Raw genomic sequence first — 16051 nt, forward strand, 5'->3', positions numbered from 1 at the left:
TTGAACACGCTAAATTGCCCCTTAATGGAAAAAATGAATGAGGCACTCTAAATTTTTTTTTTTTTTAAAAGATCCTTCCAACTGTTGGTGAACTGTGTAAAATGGTGGTGACTGAAGATGCAGCAATGTTGGAAGTCACTTACTAATGGCGCAGAATCAAAGAACTTTCAAGAGATGGAATGACAATTGTGGGCATGAGCAGTTTACAATTCAGCTCGATTAGGGGGGAAAGAAGGCGGCATAAAGAGAATCTCACTGGGCAAGTAAAAAGAGGACCAGGCTAATGCTCTGGGGCATGGGTTCAAATCCCACCACAGCAGCTGGTGGGGCATTCAAATTCCATTAAAAATCTGGAATTGAAACTAGTGTCATGAGCATGACAACTGTCATCAATTGTTGTAAAAACCCACTGGTTCGCTAATGTCCTTTAGGGAAGGAAATCTGCCATCCATGCCTGGTCTGGTCTTCATGTGACTCCAGCTGCACAACAATGTGGTTTACTCTTAATTGCCCTCTGAAATGGTCGAACAAGCCTCTCAGTTCAAAGGCAATTGGGGATGGGCAACAAATGCTGGTCCAACCAGAAATACTTTTAATTCCAGATTTTTATTGAACTCAAATTTCACCATCTGCCATGGCAGGATTTGATCTCTGGATTACCAGTCCAGTGACAATACCACTACGTAACCACCTCCCCTAAAAGCACAGGTGCTGCTGCTACAGGCAATAGGAGTGATTTAATTGCAAGAATAAGAGCTGTCAATCCACAGTTAATGGGGAGACATTGCATGTTGCATCACCAAACCCTTGTTTGAATGGAAACCAAATTACTCAGTGATAAAAGTGGCAGGATCCACAAATCAAGGAAGCTAGTTGTAAACCAAGGACAGGATTTTCCACGCAATCATCTATGGTGGCAGCCTGCATTGGCCAATTGGCAAAGATTGGGGAAAGCAGAACGGTACTGCAAAACATCAAGTAACCCGTTTCCCTGTCCAACACCAGATCTGAAATTTTCAGTTTGTTCCCTCATTTATTGATCTGTTTCCCACCTGTCTCCAATTTCTCAATCCTTTATTGTCCTCTCATCTGCACTGAGTGCCTTTTGTCATCAATCTCTCCCCTTCCCAAATGTTGACTCCTCGAGTGACTATTTATTACAGAATATTTTGGATTGCTCCTCTCTGCACTCTACCAATTTACATTTCGCAATGCGGCCAATCTACGGGTTGATAGACTGAAGATTTCCCTCCTGCCTGTTTGGATAAAGTCTCTCAACACTCATGTTTGCCAAACTTCCAAAAGACACCAGAGTTTTATTTTTGATAACTAACTTCTAATCCTTTCCTTACTGACCACCTCTGTGGCAACACCGCCCTACCCAACTGGAACCGACTACTGCCCTGTTTAATCAGCCATCTGTGAAATTAAATTCCCACAGACTAATAAACTGTAGCAGGCAGCATTGTGATGTGGTAATCAGAACAAAAAATGACCTCTTGTAAAATGAGACAGGCTGAGGCCAGTATTGGTGCCAAAGTTTCATTTGAGTGAGTTTTGTGCAGCGGACACTTCTCTGGACGGGGTCAGTGGTGGGAATTTAATCTAAAATATTTAACCACTTTTTAACCTGTACCAGAAGCAGATTATGACACGTACCTTGTATTTCTGATCCCCAGGGCCTAGTATGGCTGAAGGATAGAGATGCTACCAGCTGCAGACTGTGTGAAAAGGAGTTCTCCATGTCTACCAGGAAGGTAAACAACACACCGTAAATAACTTGTCAGTGGGATAAAGTTCCTCTGGTGGGAAATATTAGAAATCAAAATACTACAGATGCTGGCAATCAGAAATAATAACAGAAAATACTAAATGGTCGGTGCCATTTCCTGCTCTCCCTGAACTGGAAAATTTGATCAACATTTCTTCCATTTTCCAACCTTCGCTCTCCTTCACATGGTCTGACTCGTCGCTTTCCTTCCTCAACATCTGTCTTCATTTCAACTAATATTCATTGTAGGTCCACTTACACCTGCAGCTACTTTGACTACACTTGCTCACATCATGCTTCCTATTTGGGCTCCATTCAATTCTCTCAGTCTCCATCACATCTGTTCTGATGCTGCCTTCCATACCGGCTCTTTCGACTAGTATTCCTTATTCCTGAACCAAGGATTTGGCCCGTACTATGGTTTCCAGGGTCTTCAAATGTGTCCATTCTATTATACACATCTTTGCTCTCACCCCTTCGCCTCTCTCCCAAAACAACGAAATGATAGGCTTTGTTTTGTCCTCCCCTTCCACTCCACCAGCCTTCTTATACAACAGATAATCCTATCACCTCCAGTTTGATGCCACCACCAAACACAGCATTTCTTCCCCTGTTTCCACATTCCAAAGAGACTGTTCCCTCTGACATCCTGGTCTGGACCACAATCATACCAACACCCATCCCTTTCTCACAACACCTTCTATTCAAGCACAAGATATGCAAAATATTTCACCTCCTCACTTCTGACCATCAAAGACCCCAAACAATGGCACTTCACTCATTTTAGTATATGCTGCTCATGTTGTCTGAACACGAAGACTGCATGAAGACTGGGTCACAGCTTTTCAGAACAACTCTTCACGCTACAAATGGGAAGCTGAGCTTCTGGCTGCCACTCTCACCCATCTGTCCTTCATCTTCTGCAATGCTCCAGTGAAGCTTAAGGAACAGCACCCAATCTATCAGCACTTTGCAGCCTTCTGGATTCAATAATTTTACATTAAACTAAATGCCAGGGGGATGGGAACCTACACAAGGAGTCAGATAAAGAGGGAACAAGGACAAAAGCAAACGGTAGAAAAGTGAATAAGAAAAGTGATAGGTGAGAAACCAAGGACAAAATTCAAACAGGACAGTAGAGAAAAATATTGGGAGCAAGACGAGCATTGTGAAAAAGACAAACTTAAAGGCTCTGTGCCTTAATGCGCAGATAGATATAAATGAGTATGATATAATTGGGATTACAGAGACATGGCTGCAGGGTGAACAGGATGGGAACTGAATGTCCCAGGGTGCTCGGTATTTAGGAAGGACAGGCATAAAAGAAAAGGTGGTGGCGTGGCACTGCTGGGTAATGAGGAAATTAACACAATAGTGAGAAAGGATATTAGCTCTGACAATGTGGAATCTGTATGGGTAGAGTTGAGAAATCCCAAGGGACAAAAACATTAGTGGGTGTCATATATAGACCCCCAAACTGCAGTGGTGAGGTTGGGAATGGCATTAAACAAGAAATTAGTGATGTATGTAATAAAGGAATATCGGTGATCATGGGTGATTTTAATCTTCACATAGATTGGGCAAATCAAATTAGCCACAATGCCGTAGAGGAGGAATTCCTGGAGTATATACGGGATGATTTTCTTGACCAATGTGGAGGAACCATCTTAGACTGGATACTGTGTAATGAGAAGGGAATTATTGCCAGTCTGGCTGTACGAGACCCCTTGGGGATGAGCGATCACAACATGATAGAATTTTTTATCAGGACGGAGAGTGAAGTAGTTGATTTAGAGACCAGGGTGCTGAATCTTAATAAAGGGAACTATGAGGATATGAGGCATGAGTTGGCCTTGATAGGTTGGGGAGAGTTACTTATAGGGATGACAGTGGATAGACAATGGCAAACATTCAAGGAACACATGGAGGAACTACAGCAACTGTTCATTCCTGTCTGGCACAAAAGCAAAAGGGGTAAGAGGGCCAATCCATGGCTAACAAAGGAAATTTGAAATAGTATCCGATACAAGGAAGAAGCATACAGATTGACCAAGAAAAATAATAGGTCTGAGGATTGGGAGCAGTTTAGAATTCAGCAAAGAAGGACAAAGGGATTGATTAAGAAGGGGAAAGTACAGTATGAAAGGAATATTGCAGTGAACATAAAGACTGACACTAAGAGTTTCTACAGATATGTGAGAGAAAGAGATTGGTAAAGAGAAATGCAGGCCCACTACAGACAGAAACAGGGGAATGCATAATAAGGGACAAAGAAATGGCCGAGCAATTAAATACCTACTTTGGTTCTGTCTTCACAAATGAGGACACAAATCCGATGGAGAATGAAAGGTTTACTGAGAGGGAAGAACTAATGGAGATCAACATTAGTAGAGAAATGGTGCTGAGAAAACTGATGGGATTGAAGGTGGATAAATCCCCAGGGCCTGAGAATCTGCATCCCAGAGTGCTTAAGGAGGTGGCTCTGGAAATAGTGGATGCATTGGTGGTCATCTTCCAGGATTCTATAGACTCTTGACCTGTCCCTGCAGATTGGAGGGTAGCACACGTCACTCTGATATTCAAAAAGGGAGGTAGACAGAAAGCAGGGAATTATAGACCAGTAAGCCTAACTTCGGTAGTGGGGAAAATGCTTGAATCCATTATCAAGGACTTTATAGCAGAACATTTAGAAAGCAGTGGCAGGATCAGTCAGCATGGATTTATGAAGGAAAATCATGTTTGACAAATCTGTTGGAATTCTTTGAAGAGGTAACCAGTACAGTCGACAAAGGGGAGCCAGTTGATGTGGTATATTTGGACTTCCAGAAGGCGTTTGACAAAGTCCCGCATAAAAGATTAAATGAAAAATACAGCACGGGAACAGGCCTTTTGGCCCTCCAAGCCTGTGCTGCCCGCCTAAACTAAAATCTTCTACACTTCCTGGGCCCATATCCCTCTATTCTCATCCTATTCATGTGTTTGTCAAGGTGCCCCTTAAATGTCACTATCGTCCTTGCTTCCACCACCTCCTCTGGCAGCGAGTTCCAGGCACCCATTACCCTCTGTATAAAAAATAAAAAAAACTTGCCTCGTACATCTAAACGTTGCCCCTCTCACCGTAAACCTATGTCCCCTAGTAATTGACCCCTCTACCCTGGGAAAAACCCTCTAACTATCCACTCTGTCAACGCCCCCCATAATTTTGTAGACCTCTATCAGGTCACCCCCTCAACCTCTCGTTCCAGTGAGAACAAACCAAGTTTATTCAACTGCTCAACATAGCTAATGTCCTCCATACCAGGCAACATCCTGGTAAATCTCTTCTGCACCCTCTCTAAAGCCTCCACATCCTTCTGGTAGTGTGGCGACCAGAATTGAACACTATACTCCCCAAGTGTGGCCTAACTAAGGTTCTATACAGCTGCATCATGACTTGCCAATTCTTATACTCAATGCCCTGGCCGATGAAGGCAAGCATGCTGTATGCCTTCTTGACTACCTTCTCAACCTGTGTTGCCCCTTTCAGTGACCTGTGGACCTGTACACCTAGATCTCTCTGACTGTCAATACTCTTGAGGGTTCTAACATTCACTGTATATTATATTAGACCTTCCAAAATGCATTACCTCACATTTGGATTTTGGATTTGTTTATTGTCACGTGTACCGAGGTACAGTGAAAAGTATTTTTCTGCAAGCAGCTCAACAGATCATTCAGTACATGGAAAAAAAGGGAATTAAACAAAATTCAAGAAAATACATGAGAATACATAATAGGGCAACACAAGATATACAATGTAACTACATAAGCATTGGCATCGGTTGAAGCATACAGGGTGCAGTGTTAATGAGGTCAGTCAATAAGAGGGTCATTTAGGAGTCTGGTGACAGTGGGGAAGAAGCTGTTTTTGAGTCTGTTCGCGCGTGTTCTCGGACTTCTGTATCTCCTGCCCGATTGAAGAAGTTGGAAAAGTGAGTAAGCCAGGTGGGATGGATCCTTGATTATGCTGCCCGCTTTCCCCCGGCAGCGGGAGATGTAGATGGAGTCCATGGATGGGAGGCAGGTTTGTGTGATGGACTGGGCAGTATTCACGACTCTCTGAAGTTCCTTGCGGTCCTGGGCCGAGCAGCTGTCATACCAGGCTGTGGTGCAGCCCGATAGGATGCTTTCTATAGTGCATCTGTAAAAGTTGGTACGGGTTAATGTGGACATGCCGAATTTCCTTAGTTTCCTGAGGAGGTATAGGCGCTGTTGTGCTTTCTTGGTGATAGCGTCGACGTGAGTGGTCCAGGACAGACTTTTGGTGATGTGCACTCCTAGGAATTTGAAACTGCTAACCACCTCCACCTCAGCCCCGTTGATGCTGACAGGGGTGTGCACAGTACTTTGCTTCCTGAAGTCGATGACCAGACATTTGTCCAGATTAAACTCTATCTGCCATTCTCCGCCCCAAGTCTCCAAACAATCTAAATCCTGTTGTATCCTCTGACAGTCCTCATCACTATCCGCAATTCCACCAACCTTTGTGTCATCTGCAAACTTATTATCAGACCAGTTACATCACTTTCCTCCAAGTGATTTATATATACTACGAACAGCAAAGCTCCCACCACCGATCCCTGCGGAACACCACTAGTCACAGCCCTCCAATCTTCCATTGCTACTCTCTGCCTTCTATGACCTAGCCAGTTCTGCATCCGTCTTGCCAGCTCACCCCGATCCCGTGTGACTTCACCTTTTGTACCAGTCTGCCATAGAGCATAGAGAAATACAGCACAGAACAGGCCCTTCGGCCCACGATGTTGTGCCGAACTTTTGTCCTGGGTTAATCGTAGATCATAGAATTTTGGACACTAAGGGCAATTTATCATGGCCAATCCACCCAACCTGCACATCTTTGGACTGTGGGAGGAAACCCACGCGCACACGGGGAGGATGTGCAGACTCCACACAGACAGTGACCCAAGCCGAAATTGAACCTGGGACCCTGGAGCTGTGAAGCAATTGTGCTATCCACAATGCTACCGTGCTGCCCTTAAGAACAAATTAATCGGGACTTCCGGTTGCGGCTATGCGGAGCTAAGCCGCACATTCGGTAGCTCCCGCCAGGAACGGACTTTTGGGCTCTTTTTAGGCCCCCAGCGGTACTTTTTCGACGTTTCCCGACATGGAAAGGAGCCAGCAACATTTCCCCGGCAGTATATGGTCTGGACCAGGAGTGGGGCGAGTAAGAAAGTGGTTGCAGTGCCAAAGCAGAAGCGAGGGAAGAAGCACAAGATGGCGGAGACCAGGAGGCAGTGGGCGCAGGAGCAGCAGGAGACTCTCCAGCGCTGCTTCAGTGAGCTTAAAACGGAGCTGCTGGAGCCGTTGAAGGCTTCAGTTGACAAGCTGCTGGAGACCCATACGGCCCGGGGGGGGCGATCCGAGAGATCCGACAAAAGGCCTCCGAAAGAGAGGACGAGACCTTAGGCCTCACGGTGAAGGTGGAGATGCACGAGGCACTCCATAAAAAATGGCAGGAGATGTTCGAGGAGGTGGAGAATCGGTCGAGGCGAAAAAATCTGCGGATCCTGGGCCTTCTGGAATGGCTGGAGGGGTCAGACATGGGGGCCTATATGGCCATCATGTTAAATTCGCTGATGGGAGCTGGGTCCTTTCAGGGGCCCCTGGAGCTGGAGGGGGCCCATCGAATATTGGCAAGAAGACCCAAGCCGAATGAGCCGCCACGGGCAGTGCTGGTGCAGTTCCACCAGTTTGCTGACCGGGAGTGTGTGCTCAGGTGGGCCAAGAAGGAGCGGAGTAGCAGGTGGGAGAATGCGGTGGTGCGGATCTACCAGGACTGGAGTGCGGAGGTGGCTAAGAAGAGGGCCGGGTACAATCGGACGAAGGCGGTGCTGCACAGGAAGGGAGTGAAGTTCGGCATGCTACAGCCGGCGGGTTTGTGGGTCACCTACAAGGACCGGCACTTTTTCTTTGAGTCCCCGGAGGAGGCGTGGGCCTTTGTGCAGGCCGAGAAGTTGGATTCAAACACCGGGGGTCTGCATGTAATTGTTATATTTTGAGAGGGGGTTCTCTGTTTAATGTTGGTTCTTGGTTGTTTTCAGGGCGGGTGGGGCACTGTTTTTTTTAATAGAATTTACAGTGCAGAAGGAGGCCATTCGGCCCATCGAGTCTGCACCGGCTCTTGGAAAGAGCACCCTACCCAAGGTCAACACCTCCACCCTATCCCCATAACCCAGTAACTTCACCAACACTAAGGGCAGTTTTGGACACTAAGGGCAATTTAGCATGGCCAATCCACCTAACCTGCACATCTTTGGACTGTGGGAGGAAACTGTGCTCGTTATCCAAGGGTCCTGAAATTTGCCGTATTTATCCTTCTTCCGTACAGGAACATGCGGTCCTGAATTCCTTTCAACTGACATTTGAAAGCCTCCCACATGTCAGATGTTGATTTACCCTCAAACATCTGCCCCCAATCTAGGTTCTTCAGTTCCTGCCTAATATTGCTATCATTAGCCTTTCCCCAAAAATAGATTATTGTGCAAAATTAAAGCTCATGGGATTGGGGGAAATGTATTGAGGTGGATAGAAAACTGGTTGACAGAGAGGAAACAAAGAGCCGGGATTAATGGCTCCTTTTCAAATTGGCAGGCAGTAACCAGTGGGGTACCACAAGGATTGGTGCTGGGACCCCAGCTATTCACAATATATATTAATGATTTGGATGAGGGAACAAAATGTAACATCTCAAAGTTTGCAGTTGATACCAAATTAGGTGGGAGGGTGAATTGTGACGAGGATGCAGGGATCCTACAGCAAGACCTGGACAGGTTGGGCGAGTGGGCAAACTAATGGCAGATTCAGTATAATTTGGATAAGTGTGAGGTTATTCATTTCGGAAGCAAAAACAGGAAGGCAGATTACTACCTGAATGGTTGTAAATTGGGAGAGGGGAGTGTGCAGTGGGACCTGGGTGTCCTTGTGCACCATTTGCTGAAGGTAAGCATGCAGGTGCAGCAGGCGGTAAAGAAGGCTAATGGTATGTTGGCCTTCATTGCGAGAGATTTCGAGTATAGAAGCAGGGATGTGTTGCTGCAATTATACAGTGTCTTGGTGAGGCCACACTTGGGAGTATTGTATGCAGTTTTGGTCTCCTTCTCTGAGGAAGGATGTTCTTGCTCTCGAGGGAGTGCAGCGAAGGTTTACCAGACTGATTCCAGGGATGACAGGACTGTCACGAGGAGAGATTGACTAGGTTGGGATTGCTCTCGCTGGAGTTCAGAAGAATGAGGGGGGGAATCTCATAGAGACTTATAAAATTCAAACAGAAATAGACAGGGTAGATGCAGGGGAGATGTTACCAATGGCGGGTGTGTCCAGAACCAGGGGTCACAACCCGAGGATTATGGGTAAACCATTTCGGATAGAGATAAGGAGACATTTCTTCACACAAAAAGTGGTGAGCCTGTGGAATTCATTACCACAGGAAGTTGTTGATGCTAAAACTTTAAATGTATTCAAGAGTCGGCTGGATATAGCACTTGGGAAAGGGTTCAAAGGCTATGGGGAGAAAGCAGGATTAGGCTATTGATGATCAGCCATGATCGAGATGAATGGTGGAGCAGGCTCGAAGGGCCAAAAGGTCTCCCCCTGCTCCTATCTTCTATGTATCAGCACTTTTGCAGCCTTCTGGATTCAATAATTTTACATCGTAACCTCTGCCCCCATCGTGTCTCTCTCTTTACTGGTTTTGGTTTTTCTCACTGTTGCTTTTCGATGGTAGTTGTTGGTTCACACCTCGCCCAGACATATCTTTGCTTTCTTGTCCAATTGTCATGCCCTTTGGCTTTGCACCCTCAAACCTTTTGTCAGCTCTTCTTTCCTGTCTTGTACTCTATTACATACCTTCCCTTTAGTTCTTTCTCCATCCCTCTCCTTAAACATGCTTAAAACCTGTTGTATTTTATTTTTTTATTTGAAGTTCCCAATTCATTTTTTTTCCCAATGAAGAGGTGTGACCAATCCACCTACCCTGCACATCTTTGGATTGTGGAAGTGAGAACCACGCAGACACGGGGAGAATGTGCAAACTCCACACTGACAATGGGCCAGGATCGATAAAACCTGTTATAACGTTTCCGAATACATTTAAAGATCATTGATCTGAAATATTAACTTTGTCTCTTTCTCCACAGTTTCTGTTAGACCTACTGTATATTTCCAGCATTAGGCCATTGCCATGTGTGCATAGCGGGAATGTGAAACTCTGCAGCCCCTACAAACCACTGCCCTCCTCCAAACCCATTGAAAGCTGTTGAGGCAGGCACAGGGTCACTTGAAAATTTCAAAACTTGAAATCAATCATTTTTTTGTTAGGTTAAGATATTCCAAATTATGGAACTAAGGTAGATGGAGTTGATACAGATCAGCCAATGACCTAATTCAGTTGTGTAATGGGCTTGAGAAGCTGCATGGTCTCCTCTTGTTCCTGTAACAAATCTGATGAGGGAAGCACTTTTCCACCTTGGGTCAAATCGAGTCACCATTAATGAAAGCTCCTTTGAACAAATCCTGAACAAATGTGTAGACACAGACAAATCAAATTCTATTGAGTGAATCTACAGCACAATCTATCTTTAATTTGGCACCTATCCCATATTGCACCTGCGCTGTGTGTGTTTAATTGCAGTGTAGAGGGAACGTTACTCTGTATCTAACCTGTGATCTACGTGCCTTGGGAGTGTTTGACATAGAAATTTGTTTTCTGAATTAGGAAAAACATTCTTGACTTGAGAACAGAAATGTTAAAAGTTTAAGGTGTTTTGTCTTCTCATGGGGCGAGCTTCCCAGATATTGTCATCATTCTTTTTTTTCTTTTTATACATTTAGAGTACCCAATTATTTTTTTCCCGATTTAAGAGGCAATTTAGAACATAGAACAGTACAGCACAGAACAGGCCCTTCGGCCCTCGATGTTGTGCCGAGCAATGATCACCCTACTTAAACCCACGTAACCCGTATACCTGTAACCCAACAATTTAGCGTGGCCAATCCACCTAAACTTTTGGGTTGTGGGGGGAAACCCACTCAGACACGGGGAGAATGTGCAAACTCCACACGGACAGTGACCCAAGGCTGGGATTCGAACCTGGGTCCTCAGTGCCATAGTCTCAGTGCTAACCACTGTGCCACCGGGCTGCCCTCGGATATTGTCATCATGAGAGGAATCCATAGAATCCCTCAAGTGCAGAAAAAGGCTATTTGGCCCATTGACTCTGCACCGACCCTCTGAAAGAGCACCTAAGTCCTATCCCCATAACCTGCACAACTTTGGACACTAAGGGGCAATTTTAACATGACCAAACTACCTAATCTGCACATCTTTGGACTGATTTCTGTATTAATTTACTTTCTGCAGAGACTATCTTTTCAAATGTTTGTGAAACTGAAAATTGTTCCCATGAGTGTTCCTCCATCCTCCTGCCTGAGGCTTAAGTTCTGGTTCACAACACTTCCCTATATCTTGTTCAGCTACGAGGCTAGATAATTGTTTACAGCAGAGAGCTCAGACCGAGCACCAATCATGTCTCCTAATTTTCCTCCCTGAGCAATGTAGATGAAAATTTGGGAAGCTCTATGTGAGCAGCTATCTCCCTTTTCTCTCCAAAGTACTTTAATTTGTCGCTGTCTAAATCTTTACCCATCCTTCCTGCAACTTCATGTTCGATTCCATCCAATCAGATTTCTGCCACAGCACTGAAATAGTCTTTATCAAAATTACAAGTTTGAATATCAGTTTCCCTATGTTTCCCTGTTTAGGCCCAACACCTCATCCACTCCATTGGCTATGATTTGTTTTCCTGAATAACATCCAGGCTGGATGAGTAGAAATATCTTCCCAACTAAATATTGGAAGACTTGACGCCGCATTTTTTTAAAATTTAAGGTACCCAATTATTTTTTATCCAACGCAGACACGGGGAGAATTTGCAAACTCCACACGGACAGTGGCCCAGGGCCTGGGATTCGAACCCGGGTCCTCAGCACCATAGTCCCAGTGCTAACCACTGTGCCGTGTGTTGGCCCCTGACTTGACGCTACATTAGTTTTAGTTCCCTATCACAACTCCAGTTCCCTATCAACTAACTCCATCACTCCTAATAACTGAACCAGACTGTTTGCAACCTTTATTCATTGTATTTGATCCCGTGATTAATTAACATAACTCAATGTCCACTCCGTCACCTATTGCCTCCCCCTTAACATTGCTGACTCAATCCCTGGCTTCAGCGTATCTGCTCTAATTATCGTCACACTTCCAATGCTGCTCTCAAATTTCAGCTCACCCAAACTCTGTTCTTGCCTATCTCAAACTTAGATTTTAAATCCCTTCCCACCTCTTTAATTTGCTCCCACCCTACAACCCTTCACTAAATTGGCCTCCTTCGATTCCTGATTTCCTTCACAACTGAAGGTAGTTGTGCCTTCATCCATCAGTTCCCTAAGCCTCGGAATTATTTCCCCCAACTTCTCCACCTCCTTATAACCTATATCAGACCATTTCCCCCATCTTAAATATGCCATACAAATGTTGATGTGCTGTGAGTTCAGTTTTCTCAAGTGTAGTTAAGTTTGTTTGTCACTGCAGTAGTGTTGAAGCTCTGATTTGTCATTATCCTCTTTAGCATCACTGCAGGAACTGTGGCGAAATCTTCTGCAATGCCTGCTCCGACAACGAACTTCCTATGCCCTCCTCACCGAAACCTGTGCGTGTGTGTGACACCTGCCACGCACTGCTCTTGCAGCGATGTTCCTTCAGCACCACCTGAGGCCCAGCCTCCTGCCGCAGCCAGAGATTAGATCTTTGGACAAGTTTGCCTTTTTTTTTTTACCAATCTCTGGTCCCCATCAAAAATGCTGAGCAGCTAATGAATGTGCTATAAACAGGCAAAGTGGAAGACTGACTGTTAAACTATTGTAACTGATTCATTGCCCTCTGGAAACTCCTGCCTCTCAATGCTGTACCAACGAGGTATTCGATAGAGACTGTTCACAAAATAGAAATGATGAAATTTGTGGAACTAAATTATGTTATAGCGGAAGTAAATAGTGTTCCAGATTCCGGACCCCTTTTCTAGTTGTTAGTTCTCCCCCCACTTTCTTACCTAAGCTGAGCTCATTCATGCTTCAAACTGAACCATATCTCCTGTAGCGAAATGGAGTTGCTGGGAAACTATAATTAAGTATTCCCACCAGGAGTAGAAGAGCCCATCTGCACATCCTACTCTGGTCTCAATATCCTGGAGACACTGCTTGGAAGCTGCAGAAGACCATAACGGCTCAAAGGGGCAACAAGATTTGTGTTTCTGATCTACACTAATCTGGAATAAATGTTCTTGCTTGTAGGTTCTACATGGACTTGCAATTTCTTGTTTTGTGCAGTGGTTTTATATCAGTCTAATTTCTACAGGTTATTAAGCAGTTGCTGCGCTGCTCCATCCCACTGACTCAATTCTAAACAGGCACTGATTTTGAAGTCGGTATAATTTTGATTTAACAATGGTTAATGTATTTAACAATGCAATTGTTTGCTTGAAAAGCTGAACTTGTGCTGATGTATGATTTGTTTGTGCCTTTCAAATTACACCAACTGAAGATGCTATGTATGACTTTTTTTGATTCCTCTGGATTAATCTAATTGCTTAACATAGTGCAAATGGAAACTGATGTGCATTAACATGGTGGCAGTCGTGGTTTTATATTAAAATCTATGCCTGTTCAAAGGACACTTGTCATTGAAAATTATTACGATTCAATACGAGCTTCCTGGTGTAGCCATCTGGGATGGCCACTTACGAAGGAAACATGGATACTTGCAAAGTCGGCCAATACAGGATTCAGGCAAACTCAAGAGCCTAAATGTATATTTTCTAACAGAGAACCAGACAGTATTGAAACCCCGAGCCGATTTGCATTCTAATGGCCCATTTCCCCAGGACAAAGGACTTGTACTCAGGTATCAGATACAATTCCAGACACATCGGCGTCACTCACTTCACCCAGGAAGCATAAACAGCCAAGGTCAATGATCGCTCAGGACACGCCCAGCCATCAAGACACCCGCCCCTTTATTGGCTCAAATCGAAGGCAGTAATCGAAGCCTGCCGAATTATTGGGTCCAAAGCTAAGGACCGCCCAAAAGAGCGCGAAACCCCAAAGAATAAAGAGAGACTGCCATATGTTCGATCCCGGCACACCGGCACTCTTTGGCTCGGCCTATACCTGAAGCCAACTGCAGCACCACGACCAGAAGCAAGTTCAACGATCACTACCAGACGAATGAGCCCAGGAGAACCAAAGTTACTTCTCCAGACCCAGTCACTCCAGATCCGAACAAAGGCCTTGTTCCTCTGCCAAAGCCGGGTGCCTGAAGTTAAGTAAAGGTTGTTGTATTGTTAGGTATAATATAGCTTGTAGTGTTTTTATGTTGCATGTGAGTGAATCTTGTGTGTAAATAAACTATTATTGAACTTGAACTAACTGGTTGTTGGTCTTTGATCGATATCCGGTTGAACCTTGTGGTGGTATCATTTGATACCTAGCGACTCTGAAAAGCAATATCATCATTACTAATTGGCAACATTATTGGCGACCTCTGGTGGGATTCGACCTAGAAGTGATTTTGTCACTCCAAGAGAACCCACAAAACATTGAATTAGAAACCCAATTGGAAAAGCGAAAGAAACCACAAGTGTAAGTCCCGTATTGATCAAACCTCCAAGATTCGGAAGTGTGTAGTAATTTGCATGTGTACTAAGAGGGATATAAGGTAAACTCGTTAGATTTTGTTGCGTAAAAACTATTGGGAGTTTTGTGAACCGGAAAATAGCTTAGGCCATACCCACTGTTTGCATCGCCATCCTATTCCCCCCCCCCCGTCCCAAATTTAGGATACAGAAAAGAGATACCAGTAGAAATGGTAGCAAATGCAATGGAACGCCTTATGAACCCACAGGAACCTGAGGTCGCAGCGACCAGTAGAGCAGAGCAATGTCCCAAATGGGAAGAGGAACTAAGGAAATATTTAAAGGGGAAAGGATGGCCCCTTTGGTCTGAGTTTTGTTTGAATGAAGAGTCAGGTCCGGGTCGTATAGGACAAACTTGGTGGGACAACCTAACCGAGATACACAAGAAGAGTTTAGGAAAAGTTTGTAAGCCGATGGCAATCGTGTCCTGTCTGGCACACTTGTGAGGCACAGAGGAGGTCGTGAGGACGCTCCGCAGACAGCTTGTGGAGAAAGAGGAGAAGAGTGAGGGGAAGCGTTAGCAAGTGTGAAAAAGTTAATGAGCAACTCCGAGAGCAGCTCGTGGCAAAAGACAAGGAGATGGCTGATGTCAAATGGGCACACCAATCTTGTCTAGTCCACCTAAGCAGCTTTCAGACACAATACGATAAAGCCTACCAAGATACACAACGTGCAGTTTTGGTAAGAGAAGAGACGGAACAACAGGTAGAACAGTTAAAGAAGCAATGGGCAGACTTGAAGGCAGCTTCACGAGCACTCCACAGTTCCACAACGGAACAGAGCACTCCACAGTTCCACAACGGAACAAAGGCAGAGTTCAGTAGACCACTCCAAATGCAGGCAGCAAATTTCATGGTTACAGTCACTGTTTTCAGTGCAAAATGGTTTCAGAGACACCTTTGGACCAAATTTAGACCAGGAAAATGGCCCCGATTGGCAGGAACTCAAGGAAACTGCCTATAGATATGTAGAAGACACTGAAAATCACAATAGAGCCCCCTAGGCCCTGAAAAGGAAGGTACCCGCACCACCAACTGCACAGGCAGCACACAACCCCATGAATCCAGTCACCACACAGTGCAAGTCATCGATTGACGACGAACCCAATTTTGTCTACACCACCCCATTATCCATCACACAATTGAGAAATGTGTGTGCCAAAATTGAACCATTCCAACCCACATCAGACCCACACCATTTCTTTGAGCAAGTAAGACAATAGACCGTTATGGACGAACCGGAGGAAGTGAAACTTATAATGATGAGCCTTGACCCATCCGTTAGTTCAGCATTACCTGATCCACAGAATGTAGGAGGAGGAAGCTATGAGGACATGGAGGCAGCTATTTCAGATGCAATTGGTTATAACAGAGGAGGTCTAAATCGCTGCAGACAAAAGGAGGGCGAGCATCCGACTGCATACGCAGGACGCCTTTGGGTACACTTCAAAGTGGTATTTGGAGATTTAGTC

The 16051-nt window shown here is 44.9% G+C and overlaps 1 protein-coding gene across 1 annotated transcript in view; it reads left to right on the plus strand.

Moving 5' to 3' along the window:
* The window catches only part of rufy2 (RUN and FYVE domain containing 2), a gene marked incomplete at its 5' end in the record, with an annotated part of 91728 nt that extends 78168 nt beyond the window's left edge, over nucleotides 1-13560 (plus strand). Inside the window, 2 exons of the mRNA XM_038774026.1 lie at nucleotides 1680-1757; nucleotides 12460-13560. Of these exons, the coding sequence (XP_038629954.1) occupies nucleotides 1680-1757; nucleotides 12460-12603 (222 nt within the window). The remainder of the gene's footprint in view (nucleotides 1-1679; nucleotides 1758-12459) is intronic.
* Between the last annotated feature and the right edge of the window lie 2491 nt (nucleotides 13561-16051).

This window comes from Scyliorhinus canicula, chromosome 16 (assembly GCF_902713615.1).
Source record: "Scyliorhinus canicula chromosome 16, sScyCan1.1, whole genome shotgun sequence".
Classification (NCBI taxonomy): Eukaryota; Metazoa; Chordata; class Chondrichthyes; order Carcharhiniformes; family Scyliorhinidae; genus Scyliorhinus; species Scyliorhinus canicula.